Below are 25,520 nucleotides of genomic sequence, written 5' to 3' on the forward strand. Positions count from 1 at the left end.
CAGCTGGGAAGACTCCAAGATGAAGAGAAGTATATACCTGTACTCTGGGCTGGGATCTTATCCTGGCATACACTCTTGGATGCTGGACTTCATTTTGACCTAATAATGCTACTCATGCTGTCATGGTTCTTCAAAACAAACAAATAAGTAAGAATAAAAAAAAAAACTACTCCCTCCTGAAACACCAAAAAAAGCCTGAATTTGTATGGTCAGTCACAAATGCTTGATTCAAAAGTAAAATTCATATGCTGCTGCACATGGGACATCTTAATCGTGGTTTTAAGAACATCAGATTCCTCCTGAATCCAATTCCTACCTACAAGAATGAACTGATCTCCCTCTGATGCAGCCATTAAAGAATTCAGTTGTTCCTCAATGTACTGTCAGGACCAATAACCAACTCTGAAGAAGACTACTCCAGCACATTTTCCTAAATGGAGAAAATCAGCCTGCACAGGAATTCAGGTGGCTCTTTATCATGTCAATTGGATGACTGCCTGGCTCTTTTTTTCTAGAGTTAGATGCAATTGTGATATTCCTGTTGACAGACTATAACTCTAACATCCAAGAGGAAATGGCAATTTATTCAAATAAAAAAAATTGTACTGATGTTCACAAGCAATATTTTAAAAAGCATTTATGTACAGAGAACATTTCAATTTCCTATTAAAAATTCAATTTTACCTTAAAAAAATTCTGTTTAAAAAAGATGAATTAACTTTTTTTTCTCTCTCTCATTTTTCTTTTTTAAACTTTTTCTTAGATGTTTGGTGCACAGTAGTTTCCATTTCTGGTTTCCATACTGTTTTGGAATGGGAACAATCTTGAGCCCCAGACTCAAGGTCTGTTCCATGCTCATTTTATTTTTAGCTTAAAGCATATGTTATCAAAGACCAAGAAAGCATATGCACACTATTGCATGTCTCTCCTTCTTTAACATATTCCTATTTTTTAATATACTGCCCAAGCTTCTTTACTTGTGCTAACTCTCAAATCAGGGTCACTTTCATTGCTTGAATGATTTATTTCTTCTAATATCCAAGGGAACATGTAGGAGGGAAGAAAAATGTTAATAATTAAAAGTTAGATGTGAGAACTAAAAACTGTAATTCCATAAATGCTCACTCCAGTGAACTAAAGCTTCATCAGGCACAGCTCCTCATCCTAAATGCCCAGAGTCTCTGAAGTAGTCAGATCAATTTTTCATTTTGCAGAAACTTGAAAGCCACTATTACAAAAGGGTATCTGTGAAGCAATGCTCTTCTTTCAAATGAGAAGTTGTCAGGACAACAGGATCTGACTACAAGTATCTTGCAATGAACAAAACAACAGCCTCCAGGGAACTACGCCAGTCAGCAGTAAAGGGAATTTATGGCCAGGAGCAACACACAGAGTCACAGTTTCATTGCAACCTCCATCCTGTATCGAGCACCCTTGGATCTCTGAAGTGCTGAAGGGCTTGTCAGTCTTACGGGACACATATGTCTGAGAGGAATCAAAGAATCATAAATTCATTTGAGTTGGAAGAAACCTTTAAAGGCCATTGAGTCCATTGTCTGGGGTACAAGGGACATCTTCAACTAGATCAGGCTGCTCAGAGTTCCAACTAACCTGTCCTTGAATATATCTGGTGATGAAGCATCCACTACTTCTCTAGGCATTGTAATAATTGTGCCATTGTAAAAATTTTCTTTCTTATGTTTTTTTCTGAATCTGCCTTTTGCAGTTTAAAACCATTACTCCTTGTCCTACTAAAATAGCCCTGCTGCAAAATCTGTCCCCATCTTTCTAATAACCTGTCCCCATCCTTCTAATAATCCCCCTTCACGAACTGCTATAATGTCTACCCAGAACCTTCTCCAGGCTCAACAACCCAAACTCTCTCAGCCTCTTTCCAAAGGAGAGGTGCTCCAGCCATCTGACCAACTTAGTATCCCTCCTCTGCATCCACTCCAAGAGGTCCATATCCCTCCTTGTGCTGAGGATTCCAGAGCTGGATGGCTGGGTCAGAGCAGAGGTGGAGAACCACCCCCCAGACCTGCAGACCACTTTTTTGATGCAGCCCAGGACAGGATTGGCTTTCAGGGCAGCGAGTACACGTTGCTGGGTCACACCCAGCCTCTCATCCACAGTACACCCAAATCCTTCTTGGCAGGGCTGCTCTGAATCCCCTCATTCCACATCCTGTACTCATACCAGGAACTGCCCACACGCAGGTGCACTTGGCCTTGTTGAACCTCATAAGATTCCCATGGGCCTATTCCTCGAATTCATCTAGGTTCCTCTGGATGGCATCTCATCCTTCATGCTTGTGAGCCACACTCAGCTTGGTGTCTTCTGCAAACTTGCTGAGGGCTTGTTCCTTCTGTGTCAGCTAATGGAGATATTTAACAGCAGTGGTCCCAGTATGGAATCCTGAGGGATACCACTTTTCACTGATGTCTATGTGGACCTAAAGCCATTGACCACCATCCGCTGGATGTGACCATCCAAGCAATTCCTCATCCACTCAAACAGTTTACCCATCAAATCCATCTCCTTCCAATTTAGAGAAAAGGATGTTGTGGGGACCATGTGTCCTGGGATAATCCATAATTTTACTGTATTCTGCACCTACAGAATTATTATTCTCCTTAAGACTTTGCAGGCAGAGATCTTGTGTGTGAGAGGAGGTGCTATTGTGACTGTTTTCAAAACTGCTCCTCCCAGGCAGCTCCCAGTCCTTTGCCACATGGTATTTGTTTTGCAGGCTGTTTGGTCTTTGCTCAGGCAAAGGTTTTTCCTCCCTTTTTGGGATCTCTCTTTGTTTTTGTTTATTCCCCCATCTGAGAGAGTGCAGTTGGCAGGTTTGAGCTGCCTTGAGGCCAGTTCTGCGAGTGTCTGCCGCCAGTCACCATGGACTCCAGAAAGCCAGTCCGAATCGATCGGCTGCCTGCTCCAGGAGAGAAGACTACGGGAGCAGAACCCCTCTCTTTCTGGCAGCTTCAGCTTCACAACCATAGCCATCCACAAAGACTGCATTTTGCAACTAGAAACCATTTCAAAGTGAATTTGCAAACTCCACTGGCAGCAAAAAAAGCCAGAGTTCCCAGAGCCAGGCCACCCCATGCTGGCACCCACAGACCGGTCCTTTTCCCCTCATCCCACAGCCACAAGTGTAGGGTACAGCAACAGCAGCAGAGCCTGCAAACAGGAAGAAGCAGCAGGCAGACCCCACAGGAGCCAGCAAGTCTTCATCTGCTGCTAGAACTGCTCTGTAAAGCTCCTGCCTTCCCAAGAGGGGTGTGATGGCATCTTGTCCCTTTGTCCTACAAGTCTGAAACTGTCCCTACCTCATGCCATCTCAGGAAAGGCTATTTCTGGCATTGTGGATCTCTCTTTGCTGCAGTGGGGTTGTGAGTTTTTCAGAGTTTGGTATCTAGAAATTATTCACCTTTTTTTCCTTGTCTGTTAGTAATGTCCTATTTTTCTGCTGCATTCTGTTTGTTAGTTATGTGTTATTTTTCCACTTATATCTACTCTTATTTCATTCCTTAATGGTCGGAAGAGATTGGCTGGAATGAAGAGGAAAGTTACTCATTTCAAAGTGCCCATCTCTTTAAAATGTCTCAAACCAAGACACCATGTCAAAGGTTTTACAGATGAAAAGAGATGACAACCATAGCTCTTCCCATGTGCACCAATACAGCCGCTCCATCATAGAAGGTCACTAAATTGGTCAGGCAGGAACTGCAAGGCTAGCAAGAAGCCTAGCTGCAGGGTGAGTGAACATTACTCTACACTGACTAGCAGAGATGGAGAGAGCCAAGTGGCATTGCTTAAAACTGAACACTGCTGCTTTTTGAAACAAGTAGGCCTGAAATGTGGCATTACCCCTGTCTAGCTATGATTTTATGCAGGAAGATAAAAAATAAGCAATTTCACAAAACACGTCTCACAAAGACACAGGCTTTTTAATCTTAAAGTGACTCCTAAAATTAACAAGTAGCTCTCTTACTACTGAGTGTAAAAAAAAAAGTTATGGAGGCAAAGAAAGTTGCAATGGAGTAGGACAACTGAGTAAGAGAAACAGAAATCAGAGCAAAAAAGCCATAAGAAACCAACCACAAATGCTGCTACCCCACACTTGCAACAAACTCATCTCTGGTCCATTCTTTTCAATCCCTACTGCCTTTGCTGCTGTATATGGAACAGGGAAATTAGGGGAAGTTTTTTGAAAACCAGAAATTATTGCGTGTTTTATGACAAGTGGAATGAGATTTGGTCTAGGCCTTTTCCTATTTTTACCTCAATTTTAAATTAAGATTAAAGCAAACAGAACTGGCCTTCTCAAATCTTTTCACAAACATTACAACATAGGTTCTTCCAGCATGTAACCACAATGAAAACTCATTATTTCTTAAACAATTTGTCTTTCATACCACTAATAAGCTTCACTGCAACTATGAATCACCATCCCTGTAAGTGCTCAAAAAGGGGTGGATATGGCACTTGAGGACATGGTTTAATGGTGAACATGTTGGTGCTGCTGGGTTGACATTTGGACTTGATCTTAAATGTTTTTTTCCAACCTTCACAATTCTGTCATTTTAGGACAATGGACTACATTCCCTCAACATATTGTTAACAGTGTCTCAAACTTTACAACTTGGGTGAACAGATTTAACATTCATAGGAAGGTTATACTAAAAGAAAAAATTAATAACTCTTCAGGAATATGAATGTTATACTGATCTCAATTAACCATCCTGTTCTGAATAATTAAGGCAGAGGACTGTGTGATTTCAATGTTTGAGTAGACAATGTTCAAGTGTAATAGGTAATCATAAAACAAATATGTTACTCATCGCTGCGTTCTTTTTTGCTTTAATTCTGTCATTTAATATTTTAAAGTTGTGAAAATTTACTGTGATAATTTCATTTGTATATGATCTTTATTTGAAAGGAACCTCTTTTTTTTCCAGGGGTTTTCACAGAAGAGGAGCAACCTAGCACAAGGCATCCTGGACTCCTCCAGATGCACAGCCTGGGGAAGAGCAGGCATGTTATGTTGGTTGTGCATCAGACAGCTGTCTAGGTGATAGGGTGACACCAAACTTTCCCAAATCAAATTGCCTGCACCCCATTATTTATTAGCTTTCTTCTACAAAGTTTAATAACTTGGTAGAGATGGACAGGAAGGAAAATAGAAAAGCCATGCATCTGTGCTGCTTGAGAACTGTTTTTTCGTGGCTTAGTTTGACCTGATTTGGTCCTTGTCATCTTCTTTGTTTACTTTCCAAGTTCTTGTAATGAGACTTGCAGGTCTCATTGCAAAATTGCAAAATTTTATTGTTGTTATAGCTGGCACGATTGAAAAACAAATTTCAATGCTAAACAAAGTCTTAACTGGCCCCCAAAGCACAGCAATAATGCTAGTAGATCAGACAGAATCAAACTCCACTTGTATAAAGAGAATTACAATGCACCTGGCATAGCAGTAGCATTTCTAGAACATGGCCTTTTACTCCTACAACTGATCTAACAAGTCTGGGTTGGGATGACTTTCCCCCATTTAAAAAATACTGTATGACAGACTATATGCTCTGTAGGAATGGGAGAGGGACATATGCAGGTGTTTTGAACAATTAAAGCAATTCTGAAAAGCCCTTTGCTTTTTACATAGTTTGGTAATACAGTTAAAAGTATTTTCTTAAGAACAAAAACCATATGGTTAAGTACATCTGCAAGACAGATTTGGGAATATTCTTATCTAGGCACTGCTGTGATCCCAGATTTGCCTCAGAATTGTGGGTTGTTTTGTTTCTCTCATTCAAATGCACCACTTCCTGTGTAAAACCTATAAATCTGAAAGGAGATATTACAGTCCTGTCTCCTTATCTTTTCTTCTCATGAAGACTGAGAGAAAATAACTTAGGGAGACATTTTCAATCCATTGCACTGTAAAGCACATCACCAGAACTTGTCCTCTTTCTGCTCCATAGCAACACAAGTAACACGGTGACTGGGGGAGAAAAAAGCAATATTCCACCTCATTCTGAAAATAATGAGAAAAAAACAGGAAATGCCTCATTTCTTTATCTAGGCTGGTTAAACTGTCTACAGTCATCATGAGAACTCGTATTGCTTCATATTAACCTTGTTGAAACTGCTCCTCACACAAGGAAAACAGCATCTGAAAAGCTAGAAGTTTTCTAAAAATTTCTTACAACCTTTTTCTATTTTATTATTGAGGGTATTAATCTGATAATGTTGACAGAATATTAGACTTCTTACTAATGTAGGCAGTTATGGGGCATGCATCATTTTCTTAAAGAACTGTGTATCAATGAGAACTACCTCTGCTTTACTCCCACTCTGCAAGAGTTCAACAAACTCAGAAATAAATTTGGACTAGAAATGTGGACTTTTTTGAGCAGATTCAACACAACATCTGGCTGAACAAAAAAACAACTGGATCTGAAGGAAAGCATTGGTTTGGGGTGCATCTGCCTGGATCATTTCTTACAGAGTACTTGTCAGACATCAAGTCAACCAAAGGCTTTGAAACACAAGAAAACCAGTTTTGAAAGAATATCAAACAGGATAAATAAAAGGAGAGAACTCAGAACAATGAGAAAAAGATGAATGAGACTAAGAAGGCTTCTCTACAACTTTCAGTATTGTCAGAGGATCCCTGCAGGCTGTGCTTGATCCTAGACTTTGTTTCCATCACCTGCTCTCAGGAAACCCTGTATGTTTTTATGAGAGCTGGAGTTCCACCTTCCCTGCTGCCTTGCTGCTCCTTCTGCCAACCATAGCTACTGTCTGCAACCATGGGCACTGTCCATAACAGAAGCCACTGGTTTTACTGATGCAAAAGCTCTTCCCACACTGTTTCTAGAACAGCCTTGTCTAAACATCCTGACACAACATGAAAGGAAGGGGAAGAATACATGAATAGTTCTCTGGCATACTAATTCAGCTCTAACATAAATATGTTTAGACCGGATTAAGGTACTACTGTTTCATCATGTCTTTAAAGACAACACATAAAACTGTCACTCAAATGGAAGCTTTTTTGGAAATTAATCAATTCTTACAGAATACTTAATAGCAGACTAGCACAAACAGCTCTATGACATATTCCTGCTGCAAAAGAAGGTGCTGTCTTAGCTCTAATAAATTATCAGTTTTTTCCTGTTTTGAATTCTCTCCAGTCAGTTCTTGTAGGACTCACTCAACATCTTTAATTAGGATCTGTATGCAGTGAAAGAACCTGAGTGGATAGAACATCCTGCTGGCCTATTCCTATACATGTCCATACCAAGAAGATGCTGAACCTGCACTAAAACAAAACATTGTTGGATAATAAGTTAGGGTTGAAAGACCTATGAATTGACCATGAAGCTATCAAGGAGAGTGGAACTCATTCTCTCTCTTCTGACATTTAACAAAATAATCTTTACTACTGCATGTCACAAGAAGAAATTTATATATTTGTTATATACAGAAATTTCCTACATTTGTTCCCCTATATAACAATATACAGGATTTAACTACAAACACAATGACTAGAAACATCTGTTGAAGAAAATACCTCTGAGATACCTAGGATTCACAGTCTGGGGGACTGTCTTAAAATTCAACTCAATCATCACTAGTCAATTTGTCAGGTTCCAAAGTGCTATGACACACAGGTAGGTCAGCTACCCATTTTCCCAAAAGCAAGAGGAACCTTGCTGAAGAAAGTTTATTTAGGACCTAGAAAAGGAGATGGGGTTAGCAACACCTCAGTCCTTTCCCACAACTGACATATATTTCAGATGACCTGAAAATAAACTTGAACTAAGTGAAGTAAGGTTGAAATCAGGAATTATTTTGACAGCTGACACGGTATTCTGACCTATGAGGAAGAGATTAAATGAACAGGTACATTTAGTCTCCCCCCTCTGACACATTTTCCTGATTTTTAAGGCAAAAAATATACACAAATCCACTATTCTAGGTGTTCTGATTTTCTATAGAATAACTGTAGGAACTTCTGGAGATTAATACAGATCAAAGTAGAGCTCGGAACTCTGTAAAACACTTAAAACAGAAACATTTGTGGAAGGTCTGTGGATTGTAGCATGGAGCTAAATCCTGACTACAGCAGAAGCAATCCACTGTGACACAGAGACCTGGAGGGAAAGGAAAAAGCATTAGCTTTTTCATTAGATTGATTAACGTGAGGGAATGACCACAAGAAACATCCCCAAAACTGCCAAACTGCACATAGTCTTTCAATTTCTCCTTCATGCTAAGACCTTGTAGAGGCTTACATGTGTTTTACCAATGAAAGGAGAATACCTGGAGAAGAAATCCACCAACATATTCAGAACAGAAGCTACCTTTTTACATTAGCCATCTTCACTAACCATTACCTGGTCTAGTAAATGCCATGTGCTGAAAATTGAGTAGAAAAGTCCTTGGGGAAGTTTCATGCGTACTTACTCATCCCTCAGCATCTCCCTGGCTCCAGGCTTTCACTAGCCTCAAGAAAATCAAAGTTCAACAGGCAAAAGGAGGTATTCCACCCACAAATAGCATGGTACATTTCAAAATGAAAATTTAATTAGCACAAACAAAGCTAAGGCTGCCCATCTTAATAAAAGCCTTCTCAAAAGAGAGCACAGTTCAAAAATGGTCCTTTACCCTGAGAGGAAGGTCACTCCTCCACCTCACAGCAGCTAATGAAGCATCTGGCAGCGCATTCAGTAAAGGCGGCTGCCAGTTCTGTCTCCAATGCCATGTACATCAGTTATGCTACACATATGTCCACACACATTGAGAACACATTTCCAATTAGACTTTAGATCTTGCTTTGAAAAAACACTGGCTGCATACCAGAGGAAACAAAATTAATATGCTTTCCCCCCCACCATTTCTACACAGAAAATCAAATGAGAGTTTGCAGAAGCAACACCTTGGAAATGAAGAGTGGGAAGAATCAGAACAATAAAGAGAGCATGAAAAGGAATAAAGCCTTTGACTTGCATATGTGCAAAATACTTAAATAAAGATTTCATGCTTTCATTATTTCAGGTAAATATTTCAAGTCTAAGCCTTTTCTATAACTGACACGTGCATCTCCATAAAGGGCTTTCCTATAACCAACATGCATTTCATCCTCATCTCTGGAACTCTTCAAATTTAACTGATATTGGCTCTGGAAATGCTCACCCCAGGAGTTTGGCCACTAGCCTTCTCTGCACAACCAACCCACTTGGAAAAGACTTGTCTTTATGGTGTCCTATACTGTGCATTCTTATCTCTCCTATTTAACAGTACTGAGGCCACTTCAGAAAAAGAGAACCAAAAATTGCACTTAGTGAACAAAAGCATTAAAGAAAAGCAAATGATAAGAACTTACCTTTATTTCAAACTCATAGTGCTCATCCTTTCCCTGCCCACACAGGACATACCGTGGAATACTAATTTTAATTGGGTCCTTTAGGTCATCTGGATTTGCTCCCAGTGAACGACAGACCATCCGCTTTCATGCACATACCAAATAGGGAGAAGAAAGGAAAACCAAAATCACTACACAAGGAAAAAAAGAAAAGACCTTCACTGAAAATGAAAAAGTGTTCTTGGTCAGAGGAGCAGGCAAAGAGGAGGCAGAAATTACTTCTAAAATGAAGGAATTATTTGAAAACAAAGTGGATCTTGTCTTATAAGCAAGCCCTAGCATATTTTTGTGTATACAAAAATTTAGGTGAAGTGTATTAAAAATATCCCTTTATTTGAAAAGGCATTTTCAGCTTAGACATCAAAAACAAGGGAAAACAGAAGACTTTTTATTAACTCCCTTTCAAAAAAATCAGTGTATTAATCAAGCTTTCATAGTTAGCTCTAATTTTTGTACATCTCTATCTTTTATAACAAATGTTTACAGTATCATGCAAAGCTGCAGGGGTCTAGGCAATTCAGAAAGCTCTTAAACTTTAAAAGTTCAAACCCATTTTGTAATTAAATAAGCAATCCACAGTCAGAATAGTTTCCTACTATTTTTTAATCATATTGGAATCCCAGAAAACTCAACTATGATAAATTTGCACAGTCTGGACACAACAATCTAAAAATTTATTTCCAATGAGAGCTCATTCCTCTGACAGCCAGATGGAATATGTAACTCTGAAATTATGCCAAAAAGAAAACATTTTTGCAACTGAAAAGATTAATGCTTTGCAGTCACTATGCCCAAAAGTAGCATAAGCATTCAGAGTGAAAAAGTAGAGAAACTGCCTTTGAGGGAGTCTCTACTTGCTCCATTGAACATATTTGGTCTGAAAACCTTAATGAACTGGCACTTAAAAAAATAACAGCAACATGACAAATATAAGTTAACAACCAAAAAGATTGAAAAACTATCACTTCACAGTTATGACTATGTTATATATTTCTATTTAGCACTGCTATCCATCACTTGAGCTGTAACTGTATTCTCAACATTCATCTTCTTTGTAGCAACTCCTGGTGATTTCCCGTACACATAAGACTGTGTAGGAGCTGGAGAAGAATTTGAAACTCATTCATAAACACCTCTCCCTGTTACAGAGAGTCTTTTGACATCATCATGGCTCTCAAGAAGAGGAGGCTCTTATTACATTGCCAGTCAATTATAAATGACAATGTAATTTCCCTTAACATTAGCATTAAGAAGAGTAAAACAAAGAAAGTGAATTTTTATTCCACTGAGTTAATCTAGAGTATATTTACCACAATTTTTTTTAAGAAACCATTAAAAAAGTTTATGTTTGAATGGAAAAATATTTTTAGCGACCTTTGTTTCCACAACAAATATTGTCTCCTGTCCATTTTGCTCTTCTGTAACTACTGCCCACATTATTAGCTTTTCAGCTAATACTCATTTCTGGAGCACTGAAATGTAAGCTGCTCTTTCCTTGAGGGAAAAGAAGTACATTCCCCTGAAAACAACATCATCTGTTTTAAAATAGCAAGAAAACCATAAAGCCACTCTTAAAGCCACCTTTGTCAACATATAATTTATTGACAGCCATTTTCAGAGAACTATTACAAACAGCTAATAGAGAGGAAAGCAATCCCAAACACAAAGTGTTGAGGAAAATGTCCCCTAATATATTAAATAATGCTTTGATACTCATAAACAATGATTTTTATTTTTACTTCACATAGTAAAAATAGTAGAAATATTAGAATAAAATATACTGCTATGAGTTTATTTTTCATGAAAGTGTAGAGTATTCATTGAGTTAGATTTTTTAAAAAGCACAGAAGAGAAAAAACCTTATTGGGAAACACAAAATGCACAAACATTTAACTCTGGAGTATAATCAGAAAAGAAATTGGTTTCAGAGATTGATTTCTGTAGCAGTCAGAACAGTTCTCTCAGTGCCACTCAATGCTGACTTTGGGCAAGGCCCAGAAGAAATGCCATAGTGATGTCAATGAGGGAGCCACTCCTGAGCAGGACTGATGTGATGATATTACTGCCTACTCATTTGTGTACACATTCTTTGTTTAAAAAAAACCCCACAATACCTCAAAATAACATGACACATTTTGCTCATTTTTGGACTTCCTTAAGGAAGTAGAAATATAACAATAAAACCCCCCATAACTCTTTATCCAAACAAGTGTTCACCCTTCCAGACATAATCTCCCTACCCAATGCAAGCTATTTCTTTTTAAATCCCATGTGAGTTACATTATCATGTCCTAACATATGGTAAAAACAAATGGGAAATGTTCTTATGCTAGGAGAGAGACTGAAGTCTAACTCTGCGTAGTAGATTTCACCTCTGCTTAGCAATATGCTTACAGAATTTAGAATTTCAGATTAGATACCACTGTTTTTCCTGCCAAGAACCATCTTCCTCAAACAAGGCAGATGGCATATTCAAGCAACAGGATTCAAAAGATATTCAGCTCCCCTTACAAGGGAAGAAACAAAAGATAGGAGACAACAGCTTATTTATTATTCAAAATCTGACAGGGGTAACTGGTAAAATACCCCTCGTCCTAAGCTAGAGGAAAGCCTCGACTAATGGAAATATTCTATTAATGTCCAACAGCTCCATTTTTTCTTGGGATGTAGTAATAAAAAGACTGTAAAAGAGGCAATCTCACAGCATCAACAACCCCATCAGTAAGCAAGCAGAGAATGATGAAAGTAAGGCCAAGAACATTACATGGACAGAACTCCAGAGTTAAACTCGCCCCATCTGTCGGGCAGTGTCCCCAGTTGTCAGCTACCTAGGTGGAGCATGAGAAACATGCACACAGATGGGAGACCCCAAAACATCTGTCTTGCCACAGCAGCATCACCAAAGGTTGAAATGCTATTTAAAGCACAACTCTTTTGCATTTGTGACAAATTTTGATATGAAAGTACAATAAACATTAAATGTAAAACTCTGAAGAAGAAGAGAATTGTCAATGCTAATATTCCCAAAATTGCATAAAGTGAAAGTAAGATTTAAAAAATCTGCAGATGTTTTGAAATATTGAGATCAAGGGCATGAAGTAAATGAGGAGCATGAAAAACAAAGATTATCAAAAAGATTAAGGAAAAGACAATCAAGGAGGAATAGAGAAGACATTAATGAAGATAGTATATGGAAGGAGCTAGAAAACACAGCCAAAATGAAAATCATAAGACAGAGCTGTAATTATAGTTTTCATCCTACCAAATAACATAGAAGCATTTAGTGTCCTCACTTTCCCAAGGAATTGTATGTACAGCATATCAGAGATGTACAAAATGCAAGCACTCAATAACTATTACTGCTTAGATGTGTTTAAACAGTCTGTGGTATTCCCTTAGAGCTCAAAGGTCCCTTTTCTCTATTGCTTAAAAAAAAAAGGGGATGGGGAAAGATTTCATCAATATTTATTATCCTTTTATTTTGAATGTATCTAAACTTATTTGGATTTCAATATCTACTCAAATGCATAATTAGCCAAATGGCTTCTTCACTTGAACTGAATGTTAATTTTCAGATTTCCAAAGGGATATGCAAACTGCTTTGAAGAATTGATGGGATGACTGTCAGCTGAGTATTTCTTTCTTTTTCACAGTATTTAGAAAAAACAATTCCTGAATCAGGTCCAACCTTGTTCCTTTTAGAAAACACAAGCTCAATTTTTGTGCACTTCTCTTTGTCTGGCAAAACTGCACAATGGATATCATTCAAACTGTACAACCAAAGGCTGTCAAATTGTGATCACTGGCATGAAACATCCAAAATGCTAGGTGCAGAAAAAAAGACATTCTTTTCCTTTAAGAGACCTATATGAGTAGTTGTAAGAACAAGACTCCTATATACAGTCTGCTCAGCACAGTCCACATTCACTGATGTAGACAGCAGTACGTGAATGTCACCTAATGAAGGCTTAATACTTCCCATATTTTCATAGAATAAGTAAACCAGGTCAGCTAACTCAGTTTGAAACTGTTTCCTAGTTCTTATTTTTTCCAATGGCATGTGAATTCTTCAGGGATCTTCTCACAAAGGCATCAGAGATCTCCATGCTTTTGCACATTGTGACAGCCTCTTGCACAGGGGATTCAGGCTGAATGACATTTTCAGTATGAGCTTTAGCACCATCACTAGTGTGGGATATGTCTTGATTCATGCCTGACTTGAGGAACACATTTACTCGCAGGTTTCTTATAAATGGCAGATTTTTTATTAATGATATTGCTTGGGCACATCTCTCACTTGCATCACACCAACTTCCTAACTCCTTAATTTGTTTAGAAACCACTGCACTGCTGACCAGCTGACTACTGGTATCTTTGTAAAAGCAGGAAAGCTGACTGAAAAAATATCCCAAACTGGAAGCATGTTCCGGCCTTGCACCAAAACAAGAAGCTATTGACTTAAAAGAAACCAAATCAGAGGCATTGTGTGTTGGAAGCTGAGAATTACTAGATTGGTCTTCAACTATCAGTTGCACTGTCTTTAATGGGCTGTTATCTTTGTAAGTTTTTGTTTCAGAATGCACATTAGACTGAGAAAAGAGAAGGCACAATATGCTGAAGCCAGTTTGCTCATTTAGCACCCATTAAGGATCCCACAGAAGACATCTGTTTCAAGTGGGAACAATCAGATTCAGTTCTTGAGCTGTCACAATCTGGAGAAGTAATTATTTTATCACCAAAATGATAGAAATTTTCAACCTTGTGGCGTGAATAAGCCACATTATTAAAGTCAGAACTATGTAAAGAAGTAAATAAAACATTCTGATACAGAACATTCTTACTCTTTAAAGTATTAGTACCTTTAGAGTGAATTAAACTACTTCTAGTGTCACAATGACATGCAAAGCTGTCCTGCTCTGAGTTACGCCTTCATTCTGAAATGCCTTCTCTGATGTACAAGGGGAGGAATGTCTTCCAGAACTGGAAAATAAATCCAGCATCTCTGTATATGCCTTCTGTCTCTTACTCCTGCATTTTCTCCACACAACTCTGAAGCACAATTGCCATCTTTAGACAGAAATGGAAAGCCACAGTGTGGCTGCCAATGTTGAATTTTCTGTTAAAAATTCCAAAAGAAGAAAATAAAAATCTCTTTGTAAAATCTTTTGACCAAAACATTTCTTTAACGGAGGATTGATTTTGATTAGATTTATACAATCATTCAAAATTGGTACAATCTCTCTCTCTCTCAAAAACCCAACAGCAGTGATTGAGATCTGATTAAGGAACAGCTGATCTTTTCAACCCACCCCTGCTTTTTCTTTGTACAGCATCCATTTCACTTGGTTTATACATGCTTTACTCAAAAACCCAAGGAAAGTCAACAGGCAATGCAGGAACTCATAAGCCCTCAATTTTTTTCCCCACACATGCACAAAAAAGTAAACCCATACTAGCCAACAGAGTGCAAAAGGTCCAACACAGCTGAAAAACACCAGTGTAAAAGTCAAAAGAAGTACAAATTTGAGGTGCTGAAGCCCTCCTGTTGTTATCATTTAAATCCATGAAGGCACCTAGGATTTACTCACCAAGACAATAACTGTGTTACAATCAGCACTTAGACAACTAAATATGGTGGGAGGTGTCTAAGCCTCAGTTTAAAAATACATAAATACATGTATTTATGAATACATGAATCCTTCAGGACACACACAGCCTGCCTGGTTCCTCTTGCTACCTTACAGACACCCTTACAGCAGTTCACTGTGAGTCAAAAATTTTACGTCCATTCTGAATTCAGACAATCATTGAATTAAATGAATTGAATTTAAATTAAATTTAATTCAATGCTCATTAAACACTCTTCTCCTCTAAAAATAATGAAAGGGATACTATTCCAAATTCAGAATCATGGCAAAACAATGAAGAAAGATCCAGCCTAACACCACACCTTTCAAACAAGGAAAAGCTAGGTACAATCTGAAAGAAAATCACTTTGATTCCAGCTGGTAAGATGCACCGGCATCTCTGTTAGCCATTAATCTTGCTGTGAATTCAAAATTCTAATTATGCAGCTAAACATTATGAAATTTAATTACAGGGCATGCCATAATTTAAGACAACCATTTCATTCTGACAAATTATGACCTACCTCATACTTCAACTTGCGTTGAATACTGCTGTTATTATGCCTCTCATTATCCTAAGCACAAAAAAAAGGTACAGGAGGTTATTAAAAAGTGCCTTTCTTGTATAAGTTCATTCTAAAGTATTAGAGGAAGAGACATTATAATAGACCAAAAAAAAAATCAATATTTATTAAACAACTGGCTTAGAAGTCAATCAACCCACTCTCTGGATCAATTAGATCACCAGTTTTTGAATAGGCATTTGTTTGTAAGTATGAAATTCCATCCAGAAGAACCTTAATTTTCATCAGTTATATCTTTTCTAACATAAAATGAAGATTTTATTTGCAAACTTCTTATTGTCATTTATACATGCTTTCCTGTCAAAAAAAACCCAGCATACAACATAAAAATGCCACTGGAAGTAAATATATGATTAAAATTGTAAAACTTACATCATACCTCATTTACTGTTACTTATTTTTAAATTTTTTTGGTAAATTAAGAGTAAGTAAACACAGGAGAACATGGAAATTACTGAATAACAAAACTAAATCAGTGGTTAGACATGCTCCATTGAAGGTCAGGATCTCACACCCATTTCTGCTCACCTTGAAACTTTCTGCAGACCAGGATGCACTAACATGATTGTCCTCAGCTTTGTGATGAATATTCTGCAGCCTTCTCTGCACTTCTTGTTCAATAAAGGCATTTATCCTTTGAGATACAGAAAAGTAAGTGTGTGTATGGAAATATAGTGTATTTTTACATAAAAATAAAGACAGACTAAAAGGCTCTTTGAAATGCTTTTCGCTCTAAGTACTGCACAGCTCTTAATTGGCAGGCTTAATGTTAGACCTGTTTTACCCCTTCTTAACGAGGGAACACTGACTTTTGAACAAGTGTTCATCTAACCAGTAAAGGTTAAAAAATTGTTATTAATTAAGCAAATTACTAGACCATAGGTTCAGCCACTGCCATGAGTGCAGCTCTACACACAAGAGGCAGTGAGGGCACAAGTGATGAAGAAGAAATAAGGCTGGGGTTGCATCTTTAGTAACTTAGCAGCTTGCCTTTGCTGCTGCTGTGATATCAGCAGCTTGGACTAGCAAAGGTTTGGTCTTCAAACAGAGGCAATGTTCCAAGAGCTGATACTGACAACTGCCATGTGTAAGTATAACAAGGGAGATTAAAGATTTTAGTGGTGCCAGGCAGCTGTCCTATTAAAAAAAGCTTAAGACAATTAAATTTACTTTGTTGCCTTAAGCATATATGAAGGAAAACCATATAGACAAGTAAATGTAAACTCAAAATCTATTTAAATACCTTTCAGCCTACAGTTTCCCAACCCTGTATTCTAAAACAAACTGCACAGGAGCAACAGCTGAGGCTATTGGCTGCTTACAGCCAAACATCAATTTTATTTCCAGACCAGTCTCCCAGTACAATCACAGTATTTAAATCAAATTTAACCCTGGCAGAATGGTCTTTCAAAATATTTTGTAAAGCTATTGTTTGCATTCCACTTCAGGAATGCAGGTTACCTACCTATCATCAACCAGTGGGGCAGCAGGTGTCTGTGCCTTTGTTGGGCTGGCAGGGGAAGTGCTATGGGAGAGTCTCTCATCTAATATTCCATGGTTTCCTTTCTGAGCTCCATCACCCTCATATATTTTTTGCTTCAGCTGCTGAATTTCCTGGTCCAGGCTATAAAGATATCATAACATGTAATTTGCTTTGGTTTAGAGTTGATTTGAATAGGTCTGATGATGGGAAGCCTACATTGGTATACATGTACATAAGATTGTAGATACTAATATTTATTCATAATACTTATGAAGGTTTAAAAATCGTAATTGTTCTTTAAGCACATTTAGATAGGAAATAGCTCAAAACCATATTCCAAGAGCAATATTAAGTCAAATAAAACAACTTCAATTGCAAGAGGTATCGAAATCTGTACATTAAATATTAACTCCTAAGACCTAACCTATCTATTAAAATCACTTTAATAAATTCTCTTTTTTACATAACTCTATCCATCACCTCAGATATTATCTTCCAGTATGAAAATAAATGAAGAAACGAAAGGGGAAAAAAAGAAAAACTCAAAGTACAGCATTAATACAAAAAAAAAAAAACCCAAAGAAAACCCAAAACATTCATGTGGCAAAACTTCTCTATAAGAAAATCTTTAAATTGTGTACTACACATGTACATTTTCCAGTTGTTCCATCTGTATATATTATGTTTTTGAAAATTTGCTAACAAAATAAACATAACAGTACTTATTGTATACATACAGCTAAGAAATCATCTTTTGAAACCTCCTTGCTTTCTTTAACAAATAAATTCTGTTCCACCCAGATCTATGCACAGAACACAATATGTAAAATTGGGTACTGTGTTTCTGACTAAAAATGCCTGATGGCATTTTGTATGAAATAAGAAGCACTTATTGCAATATTCATCATATTACAACAAAGCAATCTTTAGAACATCCTTTTCACTTGTAAAGTAGCTGAGATTAGATTAGTAACACAGTAATAATCTTCCCCATTTTCATTACAATTTTTGTCTCTAAAAGTAATTGTTTTTCTAGAGGTTACTTAGAAATCAAATAATAAAAGAAAATAAGTTCTTGCTAAAACTGGAGAAACTATGCAAACCTGGGATTCTACCATTTCTGGTGCAATTGTATATATCTAAACTGAACTGCAGTTCTATATTCCATCCTGGGGGTTAAGTGAGAAAATTAGAGAGATGATGAATGCTGAGGCTTAGGCTGAATTGTTAGTTCAGTTTTAGAGTGCTTTTTGCAGCACTGCCAGAAGCCATCTATTTCTTCTGATTAGCAGCAAAACAATCTTGTGTCCTAAGGGCAAGCGAATGAAAGATGGCTTATGCATATAGGAAAGTGTTTGCATCCATGGAAAATCAATTTAACTACAAAAATCAGATTTACATTAAAGGAACAAAGCTTAGCTCTTGGTTTGTAAACATCCTACTATGAGAAGGTATTACTTATTTAGCTACAAACTTAGTCAGCCTTGTGATGCATTCACCAGTGAGTACACAGAACTGTGCCCTGCCACTTGCTTCAAAGATGGCTCTGAAGCTGCTTCATGTTTATTCTAGTGCACCAAACCTCTGCCAGTAAAGCTAAAATGTGTGTATATAGCCCAGTTAAAGTTAACCTCAAATTATCATTTTGGGAGTAATCCCTGTTGTCTTGAGGTGATTCACAATGATATTAAATACCATAATTATCTGTGGCCAAAAACTGTTACTTGTGTCTTTTAAGATCCTGAAGCTGCAGACCTTGAGTGTCTGGTGGAATGGGGGCTGCAGGCATTTTAAAAAGTTCCCCACCTAAGTTTTTTCACAACATGGTATTTGCATTGCTGACTGCTTGGTCTCTGCTTAGGCAAAGCCTTTTCTTTCCTTTTTGGTTTGTTTTTTTTCTCAGATCAGAGAAACTGTGACTATGGCGACATCTGACTTCCAATCAGGATTTGAGGAAGAGATCCCCACCACTGGACAGCGAAGAACGGGTTGATGGACAGAACTTTGTGAGGGGTTAAAGGGTTAAAAGGGAAAAACCTCCATTGTGAGGGGACTGAGCACATGGCAGGGAAAATCTTTTGCTCCCAGCATTGTAACCTTGTTTCTTTATTCATTCTTCTGTTGTATATTTGATAAGGTTTAATAAACCTTCCTAAACTATGAAAAGTGAATAGCTATTTCTGACAGTATTAATTTAGTATTGGTGGAAAGGGATTGTTGGAACTCTTAAAGGAGATAACTCATTCCAGAGCATTCTCCTTTAAATTATCTCAAACCAAGATACCTGTGGGTTAAAGGATTTTGAGCTTTCATATGATTCAAGCAAATAAAAATATTGTATCTAGTTATGATGGACTTACATAGCACTTAAAATGATTATTTCATGTAAACATTTTCAGATACTTAACAACAATCTGAACCAGAGCACAACATTGCATAAAGGGATCTAGATAAACAATAAGAAATATATATAATTATTATGCTTACTATGGCATCATATACTGTGAAATGTAAACTCAAACACAAGAGCAGTAAGTAGCCTGAAATGTTTAACATACTCTCATGTATCTTTAGATCTTTTTCTTGCCTCAACATTCACAAAAACATACTGAATTGAATTATTCAGGCGCATGGGCTATTCACTGAAAGACTTCAAAGTTTTATTTAGCCTGTGAAAGAGGATTTTGAAGTAAACAAGAAAAAAAACCAAGGAAAAAAAAAAAGAGAAAAAAAAAATAGCTATTTTTACTTCCTTGGTATCTTCTCCAAACCTCAGTTTTCTGGCTGACAACATATTTTTTCACTTATCACACAACCCTATTTTTGTGGAACCTCCAGTTGTCTACAGCTCATTTTAGTCAAGTGAGATGCTTAGTGCAGAAAATGAGATTTTATGTTCACGACAATTATGGAAAATAATGGCAATTTACACAAAATGATCAATCAGTATTGAAAATGCTTAACTAAAAGCCAAACAATGTAGCTATAAATGTTGAAAAAGTGACCTTTACACAGTCTATATAAAGTAACTCTTCTGATAATGGTTTAAAAGGAACGGAATACAGAAGAGCTCTTCAATCTGGCTACAGGCAAGTTTCTTCTTTTAGGTTGTTTTTCCACATCTGTTTGAAGGGCTTATGAAAAAATATTCAGATAAATTAGTGAAATATTTAAAAAACAGATGACAAATGCTACCTCAGGAAAAAGCACTTCATTTTTTCACTGACAGTCTCAGGTTTTAAAGCTCCAGTATAAGCAAATCAGGTAGCACATTTAAAAATGGCAATTCTGCATGTTTTCCATACTGCAGGGATTGAACACATTATTTGCTCAGGTCAAAAAAAACCCAAAAAGATTTCTTCCTTTTCTTCCAGAGAGAAAGATCCTTCCCCACCTGACTGACTTTTCTCTGAGCCTCCCATACTTAGGCTAAATGTTATACTACAAGATATCTTGAGTATAACTGATGACATTGCTTCTGTGCTTAAAAGGGACTGTCATCACCCTGGGCAGTATCAAAACCTCTGTATATTTTCCAGTAAGCTTAAAAAGCAACATCAAATTTTACATGGATATAGCTTATTTTTATTTAGCCTTGAAACCAGGGCTATTAAAAATTAAACATTTACCCCCATTTATTTTTAATACCAGAAGGGTTCAGTATATCACCAGCTGAGAGGGGCAGTTGTTAGGTTTACTGTAACAGTCTCCAAATTTTGAACAAACATCAAACAAATACAGAAAATAAAATGTTATACAGAAATAATTTCAGAGAAAAAAGTTGTGAGATGGTGCATTTGCTGTAAGGGCAGAAGACAAGGATGTCTGAGCTTTCTACACAGGTAAAACAATTTAAGTACTGTGATGGCTAATGCAAATAATATCCTGCTGAGGATGGGATAAGTATCCAAACATACCAGAACTTAATAAGTGAGAAACAATCCTTTAAAAAGCAGTAGAGTTTCAATTCTGGGTAAACTACTTGAAACTCATGAAGAAACTCAAGTACTGGGACACTGAACAAGCTGTGCTCTCAACATCCAAGGTATGAGATTACTCCCCTTTTGTGGACAGGTCCTGATAAATGGAAGGTACTGCAGCACTCACCGTTCTCGGTCTTGCTCAAGAGCTTTCTGTTCAGCTTCCAGACTTGCCTGCAGCCCTGCCTGTTCACCACAGCTGTTGTTCAGGGTGGCCAGCTTCTGTTTCTGCTCTTCAATTTCAAAGTCTATGGTGGAACGACGCTGCAAAGCAGAATGCCTCCTTTCTAACTTAGCAACAGCTTGCTCCAGTGCCTCTCTCTGCTGCTTTTCCCTTGATTCAAGGATTTCTTTTTCCTTTTTCCGAACCTTTCCTTCCTGCCGGGCTACATTGGCTGCGAATTCAAAGGTTTCTTGTAGCTGCTGCAGCTGATTTGTGCTAGCCCTGTACTGGGCAAGCTGCTCTTCTTTTTCTTCTATTTCTTTCTCTATTTGATAGAGAGTATTATCTAACCCTAACAAGCCCCTGTCAAGGACTTCAGAAGCTCTTTGTTTTTCCTCCAGCAGAGCTGGCAAATGATTACTCTTCAGGTACTCAAGCTGGCGTATTTTAGATTGGAGCCTGTATTCCACTGGCTTTATCTTGTCAACTTCTTCAGCCTTGAGTATGGCATCCATAAAGTTTTCATCATCTCTCTTGAGATTTACATGTTCTTCATGTGCAAATTTTAAGTGCTCCAGAGCGCTTTTTTCATCTGCTATTTCCTTTTCTAGGTGATCCATTTGTTGAATTAAATCTTTTTCCAAAATAGCCAGCTGTTCCAGCTGTTTCCTTTTAAACTCTATGAAATCATGCTGTGCTTTTTCTAATTCTTCATGGTTTTCATCACCTTCAGATCGAGCTTCCTTGACTTTCAGAAGAGATTCTCTGATCTCTTCAAGATTTCTTCTCTCTTCTTCTAGTCTTTGCACATCCCCTCTCTTCAGGAGCTCTATCATGACCTGCTTCTCTCGAAGCTGTTCCTCTAGGTGAGCCACCAGCATCACCTGCTCTCTTTCCTGTTCTTCAAGTCTCTTTTTTTCTGATTCCAGCTTAAGATACTGCTCATCTTTTTCCTTTTTCAGTTTTTCTAGTTCACGAAAAATCTGCATTTTTTCTACTTTTTCATTATGATTAAGTTCTTGTAGTCGCTGCAATTCCTCTTTGACCCGGGCAAAAATTTCCTCCTGCTGCTTTTTCTTTTGAAGTTCTATCTCCTGTTGTTCCCGCAATCTCTCCTCTTCAAATTTTTCTTTTTCAGCCAGTAAATCCTTTAACCTGCTTTCAATGTGCACACTTCTTCGTTTCAGACTCTCCTCCTGTTTTCGGATTTGCAGCTGAACTATTTCTGTCTCTTTGCGCTGTGACTCTACTTCTTGCTGCATTCTTACAAGTTCTGCTTTGTCAGATTTTTGTTTTTCTTCCATCTCTTCTATTTGTTTCCTACAGTAAAGCATTTACATGAAGTTAAAAAGGTTTGGACTAAGATTTTTGACTATATATAACCACTTATTTTTTTAATAGCTTTGTTTTGCTACAGGTTAAGATCCTACATTGCTTGGAAATGACTCAATGCATGAGACAAATCAAAAAGAGATTCATACAGTCTGTGTCAGTATAAAAAGCTGTGGATATATAAAATTATATGAAGACATTATATAGCACTTATTAAAAAGTCAGACTGCATTAGTTATGTCAAATCAAATAAAAACATTAACAGAACATATCCATGCACACAGTGCAGAGTAAATATGTATTTTTTACATACATATATTCTCATGCACAAAAACCTTTATAGAAGGACTTGATTAGCAATTTGCCAAATTTAAGCCAACAGATGAATTAAAGCAATGTTTTCACTTTAAGTAACTCAAACTGAATTACTGATAAATAGTATTATAAAATGTGGCAAATTATTATGTCCTGTGTAATCTCTCTTACTTGAGGGTTACCGTTATTTCCATAATACAAGCAGAGACAACCTGCAAGTCAACTGGTTATTTTGCCAGAAGTCAGAAGAATTAAAGTACAAGCAAATCAATTTCTGCACAATCTGAATTCAGATTCCACCAACATAATAAAAACCAGTAAGTATCAGTGATCCTGTGTTGCACTATCTGTTGAATAGTATCTTTCAGTGCTTCAGAGCTTCAGGATTTTTCTGAATTTACTTCACATAGTCCAACTGCATAAAGAGCTCTGTCAAAATGGAGCCCACCATCTAAAGCTGAGAAGGCAGGAAGGTTTTCAGCTTTTGGATGTAATCAGTGCTGAGATCTGTAACAAGGCACAGCTCTCACTTCCACAGTCTTAGCAGGCATGATGAGCCAAAACAATCAACTCAGTTTGCCAGCCAGTAACAATGCTTTCTTTTGAATTTCAAACCAACTTCCACATAATGTTCTGAAAAGCATGATTAGTATGCCCACTCCACACCACAGTTAGATATGAGAAAAGCAGAATGTAACACGTGAGTTTCTCCTATCACTCTTCAATCCAAAGACAAATAAACCACAAAAAAGAGATATTAATTAAGAAGGTAATTTGCCATCTTTTAAAGAAAAGCCATGAAAATAAAGAGCAAGGGCAATATATGGTATCTGTACACTCTATCCAGTGTTTCTTTGCTAAATACCAGTTAGCTCCAATTCAGTTATTCAGGACTGTCTGCTTGCTGAATAACACTGTGATTCCAAATTCATGATGCAAAAGAGTTTGTAACTTGTATATATAGACACACATTCACACATAAATACCACAGAGAACAATGTTACCTTTTACTTTCTAATTTTTCAAGTTCCTCTCGTTGCTGTCTCTCGAATTCTAGCCTGATTTAAAAAAAAATAAAGAATACAGCAAAAAGGTTGTTTTCTGAATATCACAAAAATAAGAAGACATGATGCAATTTTCTGACTGTTTAGATGATAATGATACAAATGAAGTTTTGTAAGACTACTTCTTACAAGAACAGAAAATAGTTCCTTCATTAAGGTTGCAAATTAGGTATCATGCTGACATGAGTATAAATAGAAAAAAAATTAATTTCTGGGGAAAAAGTATTCAAAAAGTAAAGTGAAGCAAGACATATAGATGATTAGCATAGCCTCTGTGAGTTAACTACATGCAGACATGGCAATCAATACACAGAAATGTAATTTCTCTACCTTAGACAGATTGGTCCTTTTACAGGGAAAAGACTGCCATGGGAGGCAGGGGAAACAGAGCGATCAATTGAGAAAGGAATTGATAGAAAAAACATATTAGCAGAACAGAATACTTTAAAATCAACAGTGCTTTGTTTTATTGAAGGTTAAATTGGTTAGATTCATAGAACATTCATCATATTACATCTCAGAAGAAGAATTCAAATAATTATTCTTGCTAATCATTTTTCAAATGCCAATGACAGCTTAAGTAATTCTCTTCATCCTATGGTTTATTAACTTATCCACTTCTGAGAAGGGAAAGGGCTGCAGAACTACAGCAGTGTGTGCTAATAGTTCTGCCATTTCCTTCCAAGAAAAAGAAAAAAATCCCAAACATTCCTAGGATGTAATCAGTGGGGGTTGAAAAACCCCAAACAGCACATTCAAGCACAGAACACAATTCAAACCCATTCATTTAAAACACGCTGAGATTTTAATGCATTTAGTTTGACAAGGTTCTGAATAAGCATGGGAGAGCTGAAAATACTATTTTTTATTACACTTGTACACAAGTAGTATTTTTCTTAATTTAATTTGAAAGATTTATCTTTTATTTAAGGAAATTTTTAACAACAAATACTAAAAAAAAAAAAAAAACAGAAAGAACTATATATGGATTAAATTACTCAACCAAATATACACACATTCAGTTACTTCAGGCTTGTTACAGCATAAGGATATGCAGGTTAGTGAAGCAGTCCATAAATACTGATAAAAAAGCAAGACTGCACCACAAGTTAACTTCAAGTTTTTGATAAACTGCAGTTTAAGACATCGTCACCACAACTACATAGACAGGTTTCTAAAAATAAGGAATTTTTAATGATTCTTTTTAAAGTCATAGAAATGCATACAACAAAAAGAAATTGCTCTTGGAAATATGCAAATAGTACACTAATAATCTAGTATTTATAAAGCTATTGTAAAAAAACGTGATTCCTGCATGTTCAAGAAGCTAATGGCTGCAGTAAGGGAGAATGACTACTTTTACAAATCCTGTAATTCATTTTCCCCTGTTTCTCACAAGTTCATTTCAAAATATGTCTTCTACAATCCATAAGTGATCAGCCAATGTAGATTTTTATACCCAGATACAGGCATTCAAGCTTTCATGTAACTGTCTCACCAAGAGTCCCATTACATTTGCATTAAACTAAGGTGGGCACT

The 25,520-nt window shown here is 37.0% G+C and overlaps 1 protein-coding gene across 1 annotated transcript in view; it reads right to left on the reverse strand.

The window, feature by feature from the left end:
- KIF16B (kinesin family member 16B) overlaps positions 1-25,520 on the reverse strand; it is a 134,108-nt gene that overhangs the window by 34,792 nt on the left and 73,796 nt on the right. Inside the window, exons 18-23 of the mRNA XM_041473931.1 lie at positions 23,922-23,975; positions 21,235-22,590; positions 17,110-17,268; positions 16,173-16,278; positions 15,585-15,635; positions 9,395-9,517 (exon numbers count right to left, since the gene is read on the reverse strand). Of these exons, the coding sequence (XP_041329865.1) occupies positions 9,395-9,517; positions 15,585-15,635; positions 16,173-16,278; positions 17,110-17,268; positions 21,235-22,590; positions 23,922-23,975 (1,849 nt within the window). The remainder of the gene's footprint in view (positions 1-9,394; positions 9,518-15,584; positions 15,636-16,172; positions 16,279-17,109; positions 17,269-21,234; positions 22,591-23,921; positions 23,976-25,520) is intronic.

Source organism: Pyrgilauda ruficollis, unplaced genomic scaffold (assembly GCF_017590135.1).
Source record: "Pyrgilauda ruficollis isolate IOZ18807 unplaced genomic scaffold, ASM1759013v1 scaffold31, whole genome shotgun sequence".
Taxonomy (NCBI): domain Eukaryota; kingdom Metazoa; phylum Chordata; class Aves; order Passeriformes; family Passeridae; genus Pyrgilauda; species Pyrgilauda ruficollis.